Source organism: Neovison vison, chromosome 11, assembly GCF_020171115.1.
Source record: "Neovison vison isolate M4711 chromosome 11, ASM_NN_V1, whole genome shotgun sequence".
NCBI lineage: Eukaryota > Metazoa > Chordata > Mammalia > Carnivora > Mustelidae > Neogale > Neogale vison.
Window position 1 is genome coordinate 35,546,648 of NC_058101.1, and position 22,953 is coordinate 35,569,600.

General features: G+C 38.5%; 1 protein-coding gene across 1 annotated transcript in view; it reads left to right on the plus strand.

Annotated features, from left to right (window-relative positions):
* Positions 1-22,953, plus strand: part of SMIM14 (small integral membrane protein 14) — a 75,094-nt gene that overhangs the window by 14,429 nt on the left and 37,712 nt on the right. Inside the window, exon 2 of the mRNA XM_044224463.1 lies at positions 19,467-19,576. Coding sequence (XP_044080398.1) covers positions 19,502-19,576 — 75 coding nt within the window. The 5' untranslated portion in view covers positions 19,467-19,501. The remainder of the gene's footprint in view (positions 1-19,466; positions 19,577-22,953) is intronic.

Consider the following 22,953-nt stretch of genomic DNA (forward strand, 5'->3'; position numbering starts at 1 on the left):
TAAATGTACTCTTTAGGGAAAGGTAAACTTTTCCAAACTGAGTTTGCAAAGAATGATTACACCAGATTTAGGGCAGAGGCTGATTTTAGAAGTACCCATTGTGTGGTCCATTATATACTTAGTCATTTCTTGTTGATGATGGAATTTGGTTCATTTTGTAATACATTTACTTAAAAAGTTTAGAAACCTTTATATATATATATATATATATGATATATATACACATACATACATATATACATACATATGTATATACACGCACATACATATGCACTCACACACTTCTTTTTTTTTGGGGAGAGGGAGAGAGGGAGGTGGGGAAGGGGCAGAGGGAGAGGGAGAGAATCTTAAGCAGTCTTCTTGCCCAGCATGGAAACCAGCAGGGGGCTCAGTCTTAACAACCCTGAGATCATGACCTGAACGGAAATCGAGAGTCACATGCTTAACCAGCTGAGCCACCCAGGTGTCCCACCTTTTATTATATAAACTCTAGCCAACAAATTAGCGATGACAAAGGGTCAGAGGAGGATTAAGAAGATTTTAGTATATTCCCTCCAAGTGAAAATTGAGATGGAATTATTTGTTCCTAGAACTAATAGTTCTGGTAGGGGGGAGAATAAAAACCTTACTGTATGGTTATTCTTTTAAAAAGTTAATATTTTGGGGGGTTGCCTGGGTGGCTCAGTCATTAAGCCTCTGCCCTCCGCTCAGGTCATGATATCAAAATCCTGGGATCGAGCCCCGCATTGGGCTCCCTGCATCAGCCTCCCTACTTGGCTAGAATCCTGCTTCTCCCTCTCCCACTCCCTGCTTGTGTTTCCTCTGTCACTGTGTGTCTCTCTGTCAAAAAAATAAAATCTTTAAAAAATAATAATAAAAGCTAATACTTTTTGAATAGTTCAGAAGCCACAAAATGGTATACAGTGAAGTGTCCTTACTACTGCTGCCTCCTAGCCACTTAGGCCCCTTTCCAGAGGCAACCAATTACGTAATTATTTTTACATACTAAATTCTTTTTTTTTTTTTTTTAAAGATTTTATTTATTTATTTGACAGAAAGAGATCACAAGTAGGCAGAGAGGCAGGCAGAGAGAGAGAGAGGAGGAAGCAGGCTCTCTGCCGAGCAGAGAGCCCGATGCGGAACTTGATCCCAGGACCCTGAGATCATGACCTGAGCCGAAGGCAGCAGCTTAACCCACTGAGCCACCCAGGCGCCCTACATACTAAATTCTTGAGGTTTTAGATAATTTGTGAACATAGATAAATTTTTATCTCTATAGATAAGAATTATATTTAAGTTTTTATTGTGTGGGAGTTTTGGCATCAGTCTTTAGTATTTTGGGTAGAATCATTTATTTAATGTACGAATGTTTACGTATATACAAGTTTCATATCCTTATGTAAATACATAATTGATTTGAGCAGTAAAATGTAGTATGACAACTTCTGAAAATGAGAAGATGTCATCTGATCACCTTAACAGAACCCATACAGTCATTTTAATGTGGTGTAATTCTTCCCTTTGTTTAAATTCTGGGCATATAGTAATTCTACAGTCTTTTCCCCCCAACCACAAGAATTCCACATTGAGCATTCTGGATTCCGTACTCATTTCTTATGAGGGAAATGAATTTTCAGTAATACTGCTCTTGGAAGCAGGGCAGGGAACTAATCTTTATTGAAGAAGAGAGAAAACTAGAGATTGGCAACAAAGTAGGGAAGTTAAATAAGGGTACATATTTGTATAATGCAGCCTTGGGAAAAATAAAGGAAAAATCAAGTTATACTAATTCTTGGTTTTTTACTTTTATAGAAAGATTTTATTTATTTAGCAGAGACAGATACAGGTAGAGAGGGAACACAAGCAGGGGGAGTGGGAGAGGGAGAACAGGCTTCCCACTGAGCAGGGAGCCCGATGCAGGGCTTGAACCCAGGACCCTGGGATCATGACCTGAGCTGAAGGCAGTTGCTTAATGACTGAGCCACCTCGGTGCCCCATAATTCCGGGTTCTTAGACTTGATTTTCTTTGCTTTCCCTTTTTTTTTTTTTCCTTTGTTTTCTCTTCTTTCTTTTTCTCTTTTCTTTACTACTACTCCACCCTTCCTTCCCCTTTCCTTCCCCCCCCCCCACTGTGGGGCTTGAACTCATGATCCCAAGATTGAGTCGCATGCTTTACTGACTGAGCCAGCCAGGTGCCCACTCCCCTCTCGCCGCTTCCCCAGCCGCCACCCCCCACCTTTTTTTTAAGGAATGAATATGAGATGTGTAGAGGATAAGTTGCCATTTTGTTATGTTTTGATGTAGGTACCAGGAGGATTTATTTTAAAAAGGAAAAGAAAAGACCTTTCCAAGTCATGAATTCGGTTCATGATGGAACCTCAATGGAGCAGGGGCAGCAGAAGCCAAAGACTTCAGGTCATAAAATATAAAGTGGTTGAGTGCTTGCTTGGAAGGTCAGAAATACCTAATACATAGTATTCTACCTTAAGTAAAAATTAATTTATTAGCCTCTTGCTAGAATTACAGGGAGGGTACTCCAAATGAAGTTTCTGGAGAACAGTGGATAATTGTGGAATTAATAGTACATTGTCCAGTTTCGCTCATTTAAGATCGAGTGTCAGTAATAATCTGTTTCTTTTTATCATTTACAGGGACTTCTAGGATCACCTGGAAGTAGTGTTAGTCTGCTTTGTCTTCTCTGGTCTGTTACAGTTTTGTGTGCTTTCCTTGTATTTTGTTGTCCTTGACAGTTTTGAGAAGTATTGGTTAGGTATTTTGTAGAATTCCTCTCAATTTGGGTTTGATGATTTTTCTCATGATTAGACTTAGTGTGATGTTTTGGGGGAAGAATACCACAGAGGTGAAATACCTTTCTCATCACATCTTATTAAAGGGTACATGATAGCAACATGATTTATCACTAATGATGTATACTTTGATCTTTAGGTTAAAGGTAGTATTTGCTAGGTTTCTCTACTATAAAGTCACCTTCTCTTTTTGTATTCTACCCTTTAGAAGTTAAGTCACTAAGTCCAGGACACATTCAAGGTCAGAGGAGAGTTAAGCTTTACCTCTTAAAGGGGTTAAATCTACATAAATTATTTGGAATTCTTTGTGGAAGATTTATTCCTTTCCATCCTTCTCCTTTCCCTCCTCTGTTGAGAGTATTTAAAAATAAACCACAAATAACACACACATCGTTGATATGAACATTTTTATGGTCCTTTTTTTTTTTTTTTTTAAATTTGTTTTTTAGTAATTCTGCACCCAGTATGGGACCCAAACTCACAGCTCCTAGATCTAGAGTTCAGGAGTTGCCTGTTTTACAAAGGAGCCAGCCTGGCACCCCTATTGATCTTGATACGTATTGTCATATTACTTTTCAGAATTTTTGCAGCAGTTAGCTGCAGGACTAGCAGTGTATGAGTAAACTTCCACTGTACTTTTGTACTTTCTGTGTTTTGCTTTTTAAGTGAAAGTTCACCTTAGTTTGCGTGTATTTGATGACTTAGTTAAGGGACTTTTTTTTTTTTAAAGTAAACTCTACCTTCCAGTTTGGGGCTTGAACTAAAGATCAAGAGTCGCATGTTCTGCAGACTGAGCCAGCCAGGTGTCCCAGGGTGACTTTTTATGTTTGTTAATGAGCAATAGTGACTTTTTTGGGAATTGTCTTTTCTCTTGGGCTTTACCTATTCCAGAAATTTTTTAGAGACGCTGATGGCTATTTTATTAGCTCTTCTGTCTCTTAGAGACTTAAGAGATCTATCTACATTTTGCGTACTGGCTCCTAATTTTTAATGATCTTCAGGGTATTGTCTTTTATTCGCATTTCATGACCACATCCTTCTCTGTCCTGTTGTATTTTTAAAAATTTTTCCCTGTTTCTGTTACATTTACCTACCTACTCATAGGAAATTTGCTATCCCCTGGTAAAGCAAGAAGTAAATAGTTTAAGGCCATTTATAGGTAAAGGTCATGTACCAGTAGTTCCATTCCAACTTAGTGAGAACTGTTGCAGGTTAATTTAGCATATGACCAGATTATTTCCTTTAAAAATTCATGACCGAGTCTCCCAACCATTTTGTGTTAAAAGCACTTTTGAAATATTTACTGTTTTGCAGTGTGCTATAGAAATTGCTAACTCATTTGAAAATGACTTTTATAACCTTGAAACCTATGTTAACATTTTATTACATTTTGGAAATTTTTGTTACTTCTAGGTTTTTGTAAAATTGCCTCTTTTATTTTTTTAAAGATTTAATTATTTATTTATTTGACAGAGAGAGAGAGAGAGATAGTGGAGAGAGGGAACACAAGTAGGGGGAGTGGCAGAGGGAGAAGCAGGCTTTCCGCCGAGCAGGGAGCCTGATGCGGGTCTCCATCCCAGGACCCTGGATCATGAGTTGAGCTCAAGGCATATGCTTAACGACTGAGCCAATCAGGCGCCCCAAAACCAAGTATTTTCTTCTGTAAGAGGAACAAAAATGAACACTCACATACACATACTAACATAGAAATGCTTTCCTCCTTAAATCTTTTTTTTTTTTTTTTTTTTGAAGATCTTATTTATTCATTTGAGAGAGAGATATCACAAGGAGGCAGAAAAGCAAGCAGACAGAGAGGGAAAAGCTCCCTGCTGAGCAGAGCGCCTGATGCAGGGCTCAATCCCAGGACCCCAAGATCATGACCGGAGCCAAAGACAGAGGCCTAACCCACTGAGCCATCCAGGTGCCCCTCCCTAAATCTTTAATGTCTTGTAAGACATTTTTTGCCTTCATGTGAGTCCTTAACCTCTATGGCAACAAAAAATAGTTCCAAAATGAGAGAGCTTAAGTAAAATTATCTAATCTAGGGTTTATTGTTAGTGTGCTAGTTAAAACATTAAAGAAAATTAAAATACCTTCTAAATATTATTTCATATTGTCATTGGATGTTATTTTCAATTACTGCTTTAGGATTTTAGTTTTTTTTTTTTTAAAAGGTTTTACCTGTTTGAGAGAGAGAGAACAGGTGGCAGGAAGAGGGAGAATCAGACTCCCTGCTGAGCGGGAACCCTGATGGGGAGGGCTCCATCCCAGGACTCTGGAATTATGACCTGAGCTGAAGGCACACACTTAACTGACTTAGCTACCAGGTGCCCCTAGATCTATTTTTTATGGTTTGTAATTTTATTAACTCTTTAGCTAATAGTCTAAGATAGATAAATATTTAAATAAAAAATATGTAAAAATAGGGGCACCTGGGTGGCTCAGTGGGTTAAGCCACTGCCTTCGGCTCAGGTCATGATCTCAGGGTCCTGGGATCGAGTCCCGCACGCATCAGGCTCTCTGCTCAGCAGGGAGCCTGCTTCCCTCTCTCTCTCTCTCTCTCTGCCTGCCTCTCCGTCTACTTGTGATCTCTCTCTGTCAAATAAAATCTTTAAAAAATATATATGTAAAAATAGACCCTTATGAATCTGGCTTTGGAACCACCTAGAAGGAAGGGACACAAATAACCTATAAAAAATTCTTAATCTTACTATGATATAACAATTAATACTACATAAAAAACTATAATAAATAAAAAGCAGCTATAAAGAGCTGTTAAAATCAGTAAGACAAAAGTTTGAAAAAGAAGAAATATAAATGCCAATAAACTTGAAAAGATATGCAGCATTATTGGAACTAGGAAATAGAAACAATGAGTTAAATTTTGGGGATCAGACATTCTGGTATAGATATATCTTGAGTATATATATCCATATGTTATTGTACTATCAGTGATAATAATACTGTATGTAATTACTGTGTTACACAGTAACATGTACTATGTGCTGTTGATAGAATTGGCAAAGGCTTTTTGTGAATGACCTTATTAGGCCTAGATACTAATTTTTTTGTACTCCACCCCACAAAAATGTGGGCACAAAGATGGTTGTTGCAGTATTATACTAATAAAAAGTTGGAAAGTCCATGGGGGCCTGGCTGGCTCAGTAGAGCATGCAGCCCTTGATTTCAGGGTCATGAGTTTGAGCACCCTGTTGGGGGTAGAGTTTACTTTAAAAAAACATTGGCAGGTCCCTAAGTAATCTCTACTGAAGGAATGCTAAATAGGTTCATGTTTTTAGAGAATTATGTAGCCATTACAAAGAATGATGTAGAGCTTTATGTATTGAAAGGTCTAAAAGTTTGTTGTTATTGTTGTTTTTTCAAGATTTTATTTATTTATGTGAAAGAGAGCATGGGGAGGGTAAGGGGCAGAGACAGAAGCAGACTACCTACTCAGCAGCGAGTCTGATGCAGGGCTTGATGCCAGGACCCTGGGATCATAACCTGAGTCGAATGCAGAGACTTAACCAACTGAGGCACCTAGAAGCCGTGGTCTGAAGGTCTTTTATGCTACAAAACTGCAAGTTGCAGAATATGTATAATATGATCTGTAAGATCAACCAAAATGATATTTGTATATATGTACTTATAAGGGTGTACATACATGCATATGTATGTATTTAGAAGGGTGTACATAGATGCATATGGAGAAACCTGCAGGTATTCACAGCAGACTATCAGCAGTGGTACCTCTGGGGAAAGGGAGGAGACTTGAGCAGAGAGGAATGGAAAAGTTGACATTTTCCGTTTTCCTCTGTGTACTTCTGGGGTTACCACTGATACCAAGTGATTTGATAAAATTTTGTAACACTAATAACTTCACAGTTATTTGCTATTAAGAATGTTTTAGCCTCATTAAAAACAACTTTTAAGGGGTGCCTGGATGGCTCAGTCAATTAAGTGTCTACCTTTGGCTCAGGTCATGATCTGATGTCCAGGGATTGAGCCCTACATTGAGCTCCCCACTCAGTAGGGAGTCTGCTTCTCCCTCTGCCCTCACCCTACTCATGCTCTCTCTCTCTCAAATAAATAAATACAGTCTTTAAAAAAAAAAAAACGCTTTTAAAAAGTTAATTTCCCAAGTAATAAATCTTATATATAAGCATGTAATTCTATGGCATAATTCTACAAAATAGGGTAGTGAAACTACAATCTACAATCTACTTTTTCACCTTTTCCAAAGATATAAGTAGGAGATTAAATTTGACTTCCCAAAGGTGAAATAAGGTAAAGTAAACCCACCCAGCTTGAGCTGGAGTGTTTAAGGTTCTAACAGCAGATAATAACCTGGTTAACAGCGCTGGAAAGTTCCGTCAGCATATAGAAACAGGATGACTCAACTGACTTATTACCACTGAACTCTACCAGGTCTGCTAGTTGCAGTGGAAGGAGGAAATGACCTAAATCTGAGGGACATGGGGAATTGCATTTGCCCTCCCAACATTCAGAGTGAACTCTTTGACTTCTGTGATAGGAGTTGTTCAAGAGTGGATGGTTTGAGAGCTTTAGATGTGTGTACAGTTCTGTCCTTTATGTGACATAAAAAGCAACCCATAAACTGTTGGTTAATTTATGCCCACAGATTTCTGTCACAAATATTAATTGTAATAGGAAAATACTGATGTATAAATTAAATGCTTATTATCAAAAATTTCAGAGTATGGAAAAGAATTGTATAGGGACTCTAGTAGCTGTCACCCAGCTTCAGTAATTATCAGCGAATGGCCTATTTTATTTCATCTATTTTATCTATGCCCACATTTAATTCCTTCCTTCCTCCCCTAGATTATTTTGGATTTTGATTCTTTTTCAGTGTATCGTTCATGTTTTCATGACTTAGGCGTTTTATGACCAATTACGTCATAAAATAATAAACGTCAGAGATTCAGCAAATATTTATTCACCGCTGTGGCTTACGCAGTGAAGGAGGTGTTTAGAGACAGAGTGAGTAAGATAGGTTCCTGCCCTCAAGAAGCTGTGGGCTCTTCAGAGGTGGAGGCTTTTTGGAGGTGGACGGTGATGGTGGTATTGGTGCGATAAAGCTGGTTGTCTTCAAGAGTCAGGTCCATAGGGGCGCCTGGGTGGCTCAGTGGTTTAAGCCTCTGTCTTCGGCTCAGGTCATGATCTTGGGGTCTTGGGATCGGGCCCCACACTGGGCTCTCCACTCAACGGAAGCCTGCTTCCTCCTTTCTCTCCGCCTGCCTCTGTGCCTACTTCTGATTTCTCTCTGTCAAATAAATAAATAGAGTCTTTAAAAAAATACTTAGTATATGTGTTGCCGAAGCGAGCACTAAAAAAAATACTTTAAAAAAAAAAGAGTCAAGTCCATGGCTTTGGTATTATTTAGCATTGTTCTCGTATTAGGGGCATATATTGAGGTGAACAACAACTCTGCAACAAAGACATCAAAACCATTGTTTTAATATCCTTAGGTATTTGTAAAATACCCTGCTGTACCCTGAAATAAATTCTAGATATTTGTAAAACACCCCAAATAAATTTTGATATACCATAATTCTGATTCAGTAACGATAGAGTTCTGTCTTGCCCATGATAGAGCAGCTATTTAATGTCTGTGGATGCATGAGGTTTAAATGTGAGGTAGGATTGGTTAAGTTTTTTGCTCTAGTGCTTAGCTGCTGATATGCATTGACACTTGTTCTGAGGTTCTTGCCAAAAAAGAGCTGTTCCATTCTGTTTAAACAAACAAACAAACAACCAGGTAATTTTTTTTTTTTTAAAGATTTTATTTATTTATTTGGCAGAGAGAGATCACAGTAGACAGAGAGGCAGGCAGAGAGAGAGAGAGAGGGAAGCAGGCTCCCTGCTGAGCAGAGAGCCTGATGCGTGCGGGACTCGATCCCAGGACCCTGAGATCATGACCTGAGCCGAAGGCAGCGGCTTAACCCACTGAGCCACCCAGGTGCCCCCAACCAGGTAATTTTTAAGTGGAAACTACTAACTGAAAACTGCATAGTACTTAAAATAGCTCAAGTTTATGTGAAGAAAAGTTCCACAAGAGGATAGTACTATTGAAGAATGTCCTGGGTATAAATACATTTTCTCATTTTACGGGAGGCTAAGTAGTACTGTCTACTTTAAAATCCTAGTAGATTTGGAATATCTGGATGCCTCAGTCAGTTAGGCATCTGCCTTCAGCTCAGGTAATGATCCCAAGGTCCTGGGATCAAGTCCCACATTAGGCTCCTTGTTCAGTGGGGAGCCTGCTTCACCCTTTGCCTGAGGCTTTTGCTGCTTGCGCTCTCTCTCTCTGACAAATTAGTAAAATCTTAAAAAAAAAAAAAAATTCGAGTTGATTTACGTGCTTGTGGCATATGTAGATAGAGAGAAAATAAACATCAGAGATTCAGCAAATATTTATTCACCGCTGTGGCTTACGCAGTAAAGGAGGTGTTTAGAGACAGAGTGAGTAAGATAGGTTCCTGCCCTCAAGAAGCTGTGGGCTCTTCGGAGGTGGAGGCTTTTTGGAGGTGGAGGGTGATGGTGGTATTGGTGGAATCTGGCCTTATTAATCAAATGGATTTTTTAAAAGACTTAAAAATATCTGTGTTTTGCAATTTTTGTGGGTGATAAAAACAAGTCTCCCTTTTTTCATAAAAGGCGATTTGTTAGCATTTCTGCGTTCAGAGGGTACAGAACTGGGTAGGTATTAGGCATTTCAGTATTTGAATTTCATTTTTCTTATGGTATCTTTTAATTTCAGCTGACATTTTATTGGCCTGGGGAGGCACAGATAAGAGGGAAAGAGGGACCACAATTGTAAGTAGAGATTTGCTTATGGATTTGAAAAGACAGGTGAGAAAGAGGCTTTCAGGGGTGAATTTTTATCTGCCTGTAAGAATGGGATACATTTACTTTCAGGGTTTTCTGTATTGGGTATGTACAGTAAGCTCTCTAACATGAAGGCTAGTCATTTTTTTTTAAATTGGGCTCAGACTATACTGTGAAGTAGTTCGTATTAGGTATTTCCTACTTTCTGAAAGAGTTAGGCTCTCCAGCTTAGATGGCCTGAGACTTCTCTTTCCCTTCTAATTCCCACATCCTCTTAGCTCAGGCATACAATCTCCAAAGATACTAGATGGGAAGTAGGTTTGCCTTGACTGTTCTGAAACTTGATTTCATCTCAGTCTATCTTGGATATTTCCCCAAATCATTACAAAGAAATTTGCCTCATTCTTTTTTTTCTTTTTTGTTTTCTTTTTCTTTTTTTTTTTTAAGATTTTATTTATTTATTTGACATAGAGACAGAGTGAGCATGAGCAGGGGGAGGGGTAGAGGGAGAAGGACAAGATGATTCCTCGATGAGCTCTGAGCCAGCTGTGGGACTCCATCCTAGTACACTAAGACCATGACCTGAGCCGAAGTCAGCCGCTTAACTGACTAAGCCTCCCAGGTGCCCCATGCCTCACTGTTTTCAACAGCTGTGTAGGATTTCATGTACTTATACTATCATTTATTTAATCAGAACCACAGGGAAGAAGGATATACACTTTGCTTTATAATTTTTTTCTTTCATAACTTTCATAACTTTTCATAATTTGTTTCATAATGTTTTATACAACAACATTATGTGATTATTTGAATATGGATATCCAAGTTAACTGGGTAAATTAATTTTTACCGATCTTTGGGTAGATGAAAGTGATAATTGGATTTGCATCTCTTAATATGTATTTCCCTGTAAAAATGATCTTTGCTTATTTTTTGTAAGGTTGCCATTTCTATAATGATTTTTCAGAGTTCACTGTAAATTAAGGAAATGAACCAGATGTGTGTTGCAAGCTTCTTTCCAAGCTCTTTGTCTTTTTATTTTACAGTATATTTTTGGTTTATAGAAACTTTTATAATTTTTGGCTGCCAGATTTATTGGTCCTATATGGTTTCTTGGATTTATGTTGCTTTGCAAGTATTCCAGTAGTCTTCTCGTTGTTATACATTTGTGGCTTTTAAAAATTAAAGTTCTGTACTTTTTTTTTTTTTAAGGTTTTATTTATCTATTTGACAGACAGAGATCACAAGTAGGTGGAGAGGCAGGCAGAGAGAGAGGAGGAAGCAGGCTCCCCTTGGAGCAGAGAGCCCAATGCGGGGCTCGATCCCAGGACCCCGGGAATCATGACCTGAGCCGAAGGCAAAAGCTTTAAACCACGGAGCCACCCAGGCACCCAAAGTTCTGTACTTTGAAAGTCTTAATATATGAGTATACATTCATTATAAGAAGTGTTCAAAAATTGACAAAGTGAAAGTCTGTAAATTATATTATTTTCCCTAGAGCTAACCAGTTATTAAGTTGGGTATATATTTTTCCAATCTTTTATGTGTGCATCATACTTCAATTAAAAAGAAAAGGGTTATCTTACCGTTTATTAGATGGTTGACGGTCGAAAGTGGCACCTTTATCATATTCTAAATGCCCCTTAAAAAGCTTGTGTTAGTTTGTGGGTGTTCTAATCCATTTTTCTAGTTGGTTTAGTTGACTTTTTTTGTGTGGCCTTATTTTATTTTATTTATTTACTTTTTAAGATTTTAGTTATTTATTAGAGAGAGACACAGTGAGAGAGGGAACATAAGACGGGAAGTGGGAGCAGGAGCAGGAGAAGCAGGCTCCCTGCTGAGCAGGGAACCCAATGTGGGGCTCCATCCCAGGACCCTGGGATCATGACCTGAGCTGAAGGCAGATGCTTAACAATTGAGCCACCTGTGTGACCTTATTTTATTTTATTTTTTTTCCAATTTATTTATTGTGTGACCTTACTTTAAAAAGTTAAATCACTGGGACACCTGGGTGGCTCAGTCAGTTAAGCAGCTGCCTTCTGCTCATTGCATGATCCCAGGGTCCTGGGATTGAGTTCCTGCATCAGGCTTCTTGCTCAGCGGGGAGTTTGCTTCTCCCTCTGCCTGCTGCTCCCCCTACTTGTGTGTTCTCTCTGACAAATAAATAAATATTAAAAAAAAAAAAAGTTGGGGACGCCTGGGTGGCTCAGTCCTTAAGTGTCTGCCTTGGGCTTGGGTCCTGAGATTGAGCCCCACCATCAGGCTCCCTGCTGAGCAGGAAGCCTGCTTTTTCCTCTCCCACTGCCCCTGGTTGCATTCCCTCTCTCGCTGTGTTTCTCTGTTAAATAAATAAATAAATAAATAAGTAAATAAAATCTTTAAAAAATACACACACACACACAAAAAAACATAAACCACTAACACATTTGGAATTTGTTTCGGTGTAAGGAATGAGGGTGGGGAGTCAACTGTGCCCTATATCATTTATGGAATAATTTGCCCCCGCCCCAGTGATTTAATATGCTGTCATCAAACCTGAGTAATTCTAGAAAGGACGCACATCTGTTATCTCTGACCTATTGAAAGAGCATTTTGGTTAGGTTTCCTATGTTGACCAGCTTTCCTCTTACCAGTTTTCCGTAATACAGCCAAGGTGATCTTTTTGAACCACCCTTTATGGGCTTCACATTGCTATTTGGTTGAAGACCTACGGCTTTCTTTGAGTTCCTCCCCCATGTCAGTACTCTTACTTGCGTCTGCAATGCCCTCCAGAACCCAGTCCTCACACCTTCTACTTCTGTCTTGCCCTGTAGTGCATCCTTCCACTTTCAACTCAAAGTTAACTTCTTTTTTCTTTTTCTTTTTAAAGATTTTGCTTATTTATTTAACAGACAGATCACAAGTAGGCAGAGTGGCAGGTGGGAGGGTGTGGGGGAAAGCAGGCTCCCGGCTGATCAGGGAGCTCCATGCGGGATTCCATCCCAGGACCCTGAGATCATGACCTGAGCTGAAGGCAGAGGCTTAACCCACTGGGCCACCCAGGCGCCCCACAAAGTTAACTTCTTGATAAAATCTTCCCTGGCTCCCTAGGTAAGTTTAGAACCTGTATGTGCTCTCTAAGCACCATTTATCTTAAAAAAAAAAAAAAAATTTTTTTTTTCAAGATTTTATTTATTTATTTGTCATAGAGAGAGAAGCGAGAGCAAGCATAGGCAGACAGAGCGGCAGGCAGAGGCAGAGGCAGAGGGAGAAGCAGGCTCCCTGCCAAGCAAGGAGCCCGATGTGGGACTCGATCCCAGGACGCTGGGATCATGACCTGAGCCGAAGGCAGCCGCTTAAGCAACTGAGCCACCCAGGCGTCCCAAAAAAAAAAAATTTTTTTTTTTAAGTAAACTCTGTACCCAGTGTGGGGCTTGAACTCATGACTCTGAATTCAAGAGTCACACACCCTTCTGACTGAGCCAGCCAGGTGCCCTCCCACCCGCTCTTTTTTAAAATAACAGCCTTTTTTAGATATAATTCACATGCCGTATTTTGCATTTTGTGTAAAATGCAGTGGTTTTTAGTATATTCATGGAGTTGTGTGACCATCATCTTAATCAATTTTGAAACATTTTCTTAACCCCAAAAGAAAGCAGGTATCAGTTAGCAGTCAGTCCCCATTTCTTCCCAAACCCTCTAGTCCTAGACAACCAGAATTTTTTTTTAATTTAAAAAAAAAATTTGGTAAAGTATTTGTTATATTTGGTAAAAAAATTTGTTATAACAAATATATTTGTTATTATATATAATATATAATTATATATATATAAAACAAATTTTTGCTCTTTTGGCTTTCTGTCTCCTTATTAACAGTTCACCCCTTTTGATAAGACTTGCAGCTTCACTGAGATGTGTGATCAAAGTTTAAGGCATTAGTACCACTTTCAGCTCTGAAGTTCTCACCATTTCTGTCCTTCTGTCCTTTGAAGATTTTATTCATTTCTCAGGGAGAGAGAGAGTAGGCAGGCAGAGCAGGCAGAGGGAGAAGCAGGCTCCCTACTGGGCAAGAAACCCAACGTGGGACATGATCCCAGGACCCTGGGATCATGACCTGAGCCAAGGTAGCTGCTTAACCAACTGAGCCACCCAGGTATCCCGGTTTCTGTCCATTTTTTGTTCGGGATATTCACAGGTTGTGACACTTTTTTCTTTTTTGGTTAATCTCTGTGATAGGCCACAACTTAAGGTTCACAATTTTTTTTTCAGGATTTTACTTTCGGGGCATCTGGGTGGCTCAGTCAGTTAAACATCTATCTTTGGCTCAGGTCATGATCCTGTGGTTCTCAGATCAAGCCCCACCTTGGGCTCCCTGCTCAGCAGGAAGTCTCCTTCTCCCTCTGCCTTTGCCCCTCCCTCTGCTTATGCTTCCGCCCCCCCCAATAAATAAATAAAATCTTAAAAAAGGAAAAAAAAAAAAAACCATTTAAAAAAAAGGGTGGGGTGACGCCTGGTGGCTCAGTGGGTTAAAGCCTCTGCCTTCAGCTCAGGTCATGATCCCAGGGCCCTGGGGTCTCGAGCCCTGAGCAGGGAGCCTGCTTCCCTCCCTCTCTGCCTACTTGTGATCTCTCTGTCAAATAAATAAAATATTTTTAAAAAATAGAAAAATAAAAAAAGATTTTATTTTTAAGTGCTCTCTACACCCAAGATCCAGAGTCACATGCCCTATCAACTGAGGCAACCAGGCACCCCTCTATGGTCCTCTTCTGATGTTCCCATCTTAGGGAGATCATTTGCATGGTGTTTAAGAGCTGGGAACATGCATGTAAAGCTTTTGAGAGAATACAGTGTGCTTATTATGATTATTATGATTATTCAGAATGATTTCCCATTGCACTTCAGAGCTGTGGTTCCCAGGACCAAAACCAATCAAAATCAAGTAAGTAGAGGAAAGATCCTGCTGAAGGAGGTCATTTTTTAAAGCCAAGTGACTTGCTCAATGATCTTACATAATTGAGTTTCAACTTTCCCAGAAATGTTAATCCACGAACAGCAGGCAATGGTGGTCACAGCACAGATACCTCCTTGCCCAGTTAAACAATAAATAAAGGGTATCCTATTACCGAAAACAACTGCAAAACAAAACAAGAAACAAACAGAAAAAAACAACTGTGGCCAGATAGTCTAAGATTTTTGTTGTACAGCTGTTGTGGATTTTGTAATACTTTCAAGAGTCAAGGAGAGGTTTCTGATCGTAGCCTCATTTAGATTTATTAATCTAAACTAGGGCCCTGCCAAAGAAAGTGAATCTTGAACCATGAAAACCTCCTTTTAGGTCTTTTCTAACTTGGCAGTGTGAATTCAGGGGAGTTAACCAGTGAGGCGAAACAGTTACAGGCTCTTTGATAACCAATGAGGCATTGCCAGCTGTCTGGGCATTGATGGATAACCACCATCAACAAAGATAAACCCTGTTGGGGCACAAACCATTCCCGTTAAGGTAGTACTATTAATAGGTAGATTCAGAGAGAATATTGTGTTTGCTTGTTCAAGACACAGGTCAGTTAGGTTTTCTCTTTAGCTTGAAATAAAATATTCTAAATTCCGTAACTTACCCCACCCCACCACCCTGTAGCAGTGGCCTGGGAGATATGGATGGTAGCATCATCTTTCCAGGCCAGTACCACTGTAAAAAAAGGGAAAAAGAAAGGGTTTCACGTTTAGTTAAAATACGAAGTCTTGATCCAGTGTCTTCAGAGGAGCGCCTTGATGTCAGCTCATCTTCCTAGTCAACCTGATGTGGAGGTCTCTGGTGTTCGCATAGGACCGGATGTCTGGTGCAGTTTTTGTCAGTGGTGGGATGTGTGTCCAGGATTCGAGTCCCTCTCTGGGTCCTGAAGAGGATCTGGTATATAATCCCTTCCAAGGAAATTCCAGGGCAGTCTTTGTTCTTACTGACTCCAAATCAGAAGAATGGGAGAAAACTGGAAACAGTATGGTATGTCCCAGCCAGATACTTGAGGAAACTTAGAATTCAGGATCCAGTCCCAATTTATAGGCCTTCTTTACCAAAAACACACATCCTACTTTCCTTGCATAGGATATGTTTCCCTTATTATATACTGAAGTTTTTAACCTTTAGAAACCTTAGTTTCTAATGGAAGTAGAGAAGTAAAACAATTGTGAACGGACATTGCTTTAGCATCCTGTGGCTTGGCAGACTTTAAATACTTTCTATAATTTCTAGAAACGTGCTTTCCCCAAATATCTTTAGTTCCTCTGTAAAAGGAAGGCAAAATTGATAAACCTGTGTTTAGTAATTAGTGTTTCAATATTTTATCTTATTCAGAAATGATATGGCTATTTAATGAATTTAAATCATTATCTAAATGAACAGAACTTTAAAGTTTCAGGTTATCAAAAAGATTAGGAGGAAACTAAAGTTTACCTAAAACCTTTTTATTTAGTCTTTTTAATTGTTTTTAACAATTTTGTTTAGGTTACACACAAAAGCCTTAGACATTAGGCCATTGCCGCAAACTCTTTTTTTGGCTGACAGATTTTATGAGAGAGAAAATCAACTTACAAAAGTTTTGTATTTGATCTGATAACCCAAAAGACATGTCTTGTTTTAGTTTAACCAACATACTTAAACTAGCTTTTATACTGAAAGTTATCCTACATCATGTGAATTTGAAAAACATTTGGGTTAATTTCTTTTATATTTCTGAAGTTTAGAAATCCTTCATAAGCACTTGTTTTTAAGCCAATTAAACAGTTCTTTTTTAAAGTAAGCTCTAGCATAGAGGTCGAACTCACAACTGGAGATCAAGGGATGCCTGGGTCACCACCTGAACCACCCAGGTGCCCCATGAAGACTTTCAGGACTTGTATTTTTTGGGGCACCTGGCTGGCTCAGTAGGAAGAGCATGCAACTCTTGATCCTTAAGGTCAGAGTTCCAACCCCACGCTGGGTGTAGAGATTACTAAAGAAAGACAAAAAAAAAAAAAAAAAAAAAAGATTTGTATTTGTAGAGACAGGCATACCTCCCTGAATGTGCCAGATTTTGTCTGATCTTGGAAGCTAAGCAGTGTCGGGCCTGGTTAGTACTTGGATGGGAGACAGGAAAGCTTAAGGAGGCTTGGCCTAGAGTTTGGACGAGAGAGGCTCATTTGCAATTTGAATTTTAACTCCCCTCAACCCCCCACATACACACCGCTTTTAGTTTCAGTCTTGGGAATTGGGGTGGTCTAGATAGGAGTTAATATTTACATCTCAAAGGCACAGGGAAGAATGCAAGTTGCTCTGAGACTTTGGTTTTGTAAGGTCAATAAGCCTTTTGAGATAAATAGACGTTTTGGAATTGGTAATAAAAGGAATAGGTGAACTTTGAATTGCCTCTAGGGCTGCATTTCTAATTTTGCCTAGATTTGTAAAATGCAGACAGTTGCTCTCAATTCCTCAAAGATTCGGGTCATAGGTGGGTCCACCCATCTGATTGCCTTTTTTTTTTTTTTTTAAAGTAAATACTTTAACAAAGGCTTCAGAAGATTTTTTTTCTTTCCTTCTCCGTACCTAGTTTCATTTTAGCTTATGGGAGGAGGCCTAAAAAAATATTCTTATCAGGATGTGTGTATCAGCTTTCAGTTCTGGCCAATGGCTAGTCCCAGAGCTACTCAAAAATTCTTTTATGTTTGTCGGTTTTCGCCTAGGACAAATAGCAAACATTTCTGGCCGTATCAAATAATCCCCCTTAGATAGAGAAGTACTAGAATGAGTCCTCAAATAAAGGAAGATACAAGGAAGCGGTAAGAATGAAAGCTTTTTGCTAGGTACCTTTTACAACTTTAGTTTTTCACTAGCCTTTTACAACAAATCTTCTAATGAAGATACTTTGGAATTTTGAAGTCTCTTGCATACTGTTTAAAATAGGCATCCCATTCTGTTTGATTTGAAGCCTTCCTTTTAAGTGCCCTTCTTAAATGATCTTATCTAATTGGAATGTTTCTTGTAATGGCCATTGTAATTCCTCTGAGGAAGTTTGGTAGGACCCTAGCCACAATTAGAATTTAACGTGCCTTTCTGTGCAGCACATCTAGCTGTAAATGGGGTGTAGTCCACATTTCTTTCTAGCCTCATTTTGGGGCTGCCAATCTGATGGTTATCAAGCCAGGTTGTGAGGACATAATAAAGCTTGGTAAGATTTTGCCACTTTGTCAATATATCTTAGGCATAAAATAAGCAGGGGTGCCAGAAGGAAGCATCTGGGTTTCTTGGGAGTTGAGGGGGATGTGCCTCTGGGTTGGGAATTGTGCAGTGTTACGGTTAACTCATTGCACAGGAATTTTCTCGAGGTTGGAGGTGGCCTAGTGTCAACCTAACCTATTCAGTGAGCCACTTAATGCGGGAGTTTTTGAGTTGCGTGATGGATACTCTTAACAGCTCATAAGTGTTCTTCTAGTGCCCACCAGCTTTTGTGGCTTTTTTTTTTTTTTCTTCTGAGATTCTTTTAGCTATAACCCTTTATCTAGACAGAATAAGACAAACGAACATGCACCCTAACATACTAGGAGCAACCAAAAGGTGTTACTGTGGACTGGCCAAGAAAAGGCTTTGCATACCATCATCAGTTCTCAGCATGCATTCAACCAGCAGACTCCAGTAAGTGGGGACTGTGGGTTGGAACTGAAGAAAGGACTAAACCACCATATGCCAGTAAGTGGGTACTGTGACTAAAACTGAGGAAAGGTATTCCAAACAACTGGGGAATTGTGGGACTGAACCAAGAGGTAGGGACTCAGGTTCCAGATGGAACTGTATGTCAGCTCAAACTGACCCACTAAGCCCGGGACTGAAAAGCTGGTTGGTTAGAAGTTCAACACAAAGATAGCAGAACTCAAAACTGACAGGAACTTCCCAATTCCCAGTGACCCCCAGAAATGGCTAGAAAGAAAGAGAACTCGAACCGTTCATGGGTTACCACACCTGTGTTTCTTGTTGTCCCCAAAGCTATCAGAAGTCTCACTTGATCCTGCTGCTTTCATCAAATTTGTTAAATAACAAAACTTAAGCAGTAAATTTAAAGATCAAATTGGCCTTATTCAACAATTCATGAGCTGGGCAGCATCCCATCTAACAAATAGAAAGGAGCTCCACCAAGCTGTAGAAAAGGAAAGGTTTTTAAAGGCAGAAAGGGGGTGGAAAAAGGAAATTATTAGCAAAGAATGTACTGTTTTAGGCAAGATCACCTTCCCAAGGGGAATGGTAGGGATGTATGGATGGGTTAGCTCACTGATGCTGATTGGGTAATTTCATGTTGGTTGGCTGAAGGTTATGGTTCTTAGAGCTGAAACTGCAATTAGATTGGGTGATTAGGTCTTGGTTTGCTGACATGGGCTTTAGCATGAGTGACTCCCATTTTTGGGCCTGCTGTCTCATTTTTAACAATAAGAATTTTAAGGGGTGGCATAAGCGTTTGGTCTATGGCAGTACTGTAGCTAACAAAGTTAAAGAAGTAAGCAGAGTAGGACTGTAGCATCATCCGCCACACAAGAGAGCCAGGATAGAGCATCTGAAGACAGTCACATTTGTAGGAAATCAGTCTGATGGTAGAAGGGGTAGGCAGTTGTTTCTATAAATTCATAATTTATATAATTAATTCATAATTTATATGCTAGTATAAATTCATAAATATAGGTCATTAATAAGTAAACTAGCCTTAGTTTAAGAGAATTACTATGAATCTGTACAATAATATGAATTTTTCATAGCTCAACAGAAAAAGTAATGCTCCGCAGTTGTCTTACACTTTTTTTTCTTGCTCCTAGATTTAAACAGTCGAGTTAAATCAAGCTGGGCAATCATGGCAGAAGGTGGATTCGATCCCTGTGAATGTGTTTGCTCTCATGAACATGCAATGAGAAGGCTGATCAATCTGGTGAGATGAATGGGAGAGTCCTATTCAGAATTGAACTGTGTACCCCTTCTGTCCTATTTTTGTGAGCATGGGTTATTGGAGAATTTTCATTTGGTGGTCACTGAAATTATTTAATAATTAAAATTCCACGGCAGTTTAAGTCATAATGGTCAAAGTGCCTGCCAGCAATTCTTTTATTAGAGATAAAAACAGTTTGTTATCTGTTTATGTAGATTTATGTTGGTGATATCACCGTCATAGGTAAGTAAAACGTGTGTATAACCTTTTCTGTTCTGTCTTAAGGAATATGGTCTTAAATGGAGCTTGTTTACTTGATAAATTGCTATATGAGATCACAGTTCCTGTTGTGACATGGTTCAGATCCTACTCTAACAAATGACATAACAGTAAAAATCTCTATTAAACATTTCCAAATCCAAATCAGATTCTGAACAACAAGCTTTAAATAGTCTCATAGAATTGATTATTGTGAGGTTTGAATTTATAGGGTTTTTAAGACTTTCCTAAGTGTCTAGAATCTTAAATACAGGACTTCTAATGTATTATACTTTATACTTTTTATGTGCAAAAGAAGAAATTAACTATTATTAGCAATAAGATATATTATTATTATGTTAGACAACATTTTATTGTTCTAGAATACTCTTGTACAGAGGTATATTATCATAGACCAGTTAATAAAGCCAGGAATAAACATTTGTTCAAATATTTGAGTTTTTGGTGGTTAGTAAGCAGGTTTTCTGCTGACTCAGTGTCTATATATAGTGATCAGAAGTGTGATTTTTGTGAGTGGTACTCCTCTTAGAGTCAGCATGTGCTGGGACTTATGATCCTAAAGAATGTCTTAGAGGGAAATCAATAAAATAAGAACTTATAAATTAGACTTGTGGCTATAGAGATAAAACGGCAGAATCATATCTCTGATAACTTGATGTGAAAATAGATGTGTCTGAGGAGAGAATATTTAAAATATATTCTCCTATTCATGATGTCACATAGCTGATAGTTTTTATGGCTAAATTTAAACATAAAGCTTTTTTTTTTTTTCAAGTTACTGTGATACTAGGAACAAAAAAATAGACTTGAATTTAACTGGTAAGTTTTTCCAGGAGATCAGTTTTTAATAAGAATTACTACCTCTTTTTTCTTGGTATTGTATTTTTATTGTTAATGTAGTATCATGCTTTTTCCTCTTAGCTCTGCTGTTTTTTTTTTTAGAGATAGCTAAAACTAAGCCCTACTTTTTATGATCCCTTGTATATTTCTGTCCTCTTTAGTAGACTGCCAAGGAAACCATTCTTAGCTTTTGTTTTGTTTTGTCTTTAATGCATACATTCATGCCTGATGGAATGTTGTTTATAGCAATCCTAGTGGAAAGTACTTTATGTGAATATAGATTTTAGATTTTACAAACCTTTAAAAGTTCACAGTTTTTAGTCTGTGCTGCATATTTTCACATGCTATAAATCAGTGAAGGGTGATCCATTGGTGGATAACATGCTGATAAGCAGAATTGAAGATGCCAGAAGGGAGGAGAAACTAATTTGATTCAATAAGGAAATTTGCAGATTAGGCTTGATAGACATTTGTTTGATTTGAATTGTGCTTTATAATTTTTATTTCTTTTATTTAAACTCCTAATCAGGCAGCATTTTGGGGCCATATCTACCTTGTAGCTATTTTATTTTTTATTTTATTAACTTATATTATTTCGTTCAGGGGTTCAGGTCTGTGAATCACAATTCACAGCAGTCACCATAGCACATACCCTCCCCAATGTCCACCACCCAGCCACCCTCCCCCCTCCCCCACCCCCGAACAGTTTGTTTCCTGAGATTAAGAGTCTCTTATGGTTGTTTCCCTCTCCAGTCCCATCTTGTTTCATTTTCCCCTCCCTTCCCCCATGATCCTCCAAATTCCTCATATCAGAGAGATCATATGATAATTGTCTTTCTCTGATTGACTTATTTCACTCAGCATAATACCCTCTAGTTCCATCTACTACCTAGTAGCTATTAAGTGCTTCCTCAAAATGTTTTTTTCTGAAAGAGTATCTTTTGAAATAAGATCTCTAATTTCAGAAATTCAGAAATAAGGTCTAACTTCTCTAAATTCAGTAATGTGTAATACTCTTTAGTGTAGCATTATTTCTGGTAGTGAATAGTTACAAACACACCTAACTGCCTACCAGGAGGGCAGTGGTTATATCTTGTATGTTCATATGATGGAATCTTACACAGATGTTTGAAATAATTACATCTTTATTTTTTTATTTATTTTTAAGGATTTTATTTATTTATTGACAGAGAGAGAAATCACAAGTAGGCAGAGAGGCAGACAGAGAGAGGGGGGAAGCAGGCTCCCTGCTGAGCAGAGAGCCTGATTCGGGGCTTGGATCCCAGGACCCTGAGATCATGACCTGAGCCAAAGGCAGAAGCTTAACCTATTGAGCCACCCAGGCAGACCAAAATAATTACTTCTTTAAAGAATATATAATAACATAAGGGAAATTCATATATGAAGTGAATAAAAGCAAGATATGGAAATGACATTTAGTACGGTCTTGCTTTTCTGACCCACATATGCCATATATATGTGTGCACAGGAAAAAAAGACTTAAAGAAAATATGTCAGTATGTTAACATTTTTTATTTCTGGATTGTAGAATATAAAGTGAGGCTTTTTAAAAAAATAGTTTTCTGTATTTTCTGTGATAATATATCTTATAATCAGAAAAAGGTTATTTAACAAAACCTATCTTTTTTTCATTCAAATATTGTCAGCTTATAATATACTAGGCTTTTTTACCTCTCATTCATTCTTTGTCTTCTGCTCTCATACTTTTTAGTACCTTTATCTTATTACTCTGTGGAAGTCTAACTCCCTAGCCTTTATTTTTTTTTAAAATTTTAAAAAGATTTTATTTACTTATTTGACAGAGACCACAAGTAGGCAGGGAGGCAGGCAGAGAGAGAGAGAGGAGGAAGCAGGCTCCCTGCAGAGCAGAGAGCCCCATGCGGGGCTCGATCCCAGGACTCTGGGGTCATGACCTGAGCCGAAGGCAGAGGCTTTAACCCACTGAACCACCCAGGCGCCCCCCTAGCCTTTATTTTAAAAGCAGTTTATCCGAGGGTATAATTTTTCCTGTATTAGTTATAACCACCATGATTTAGATGTCTACATGTTCAGGAAACTCATGGATATAATAATAAGGTATTGTAGTATGATGATAGAGCAGAAATTTATTTTTATCCTTCTAAAAATGGACATTTAATTCATCCTTGCAATAGAGTAGTATCTTACTAATTTTAGGTACTAATTTGGAATTTTTGTTATTTTTTACCACATATAATGAAATTTGATTTTCTTGTAGGTTA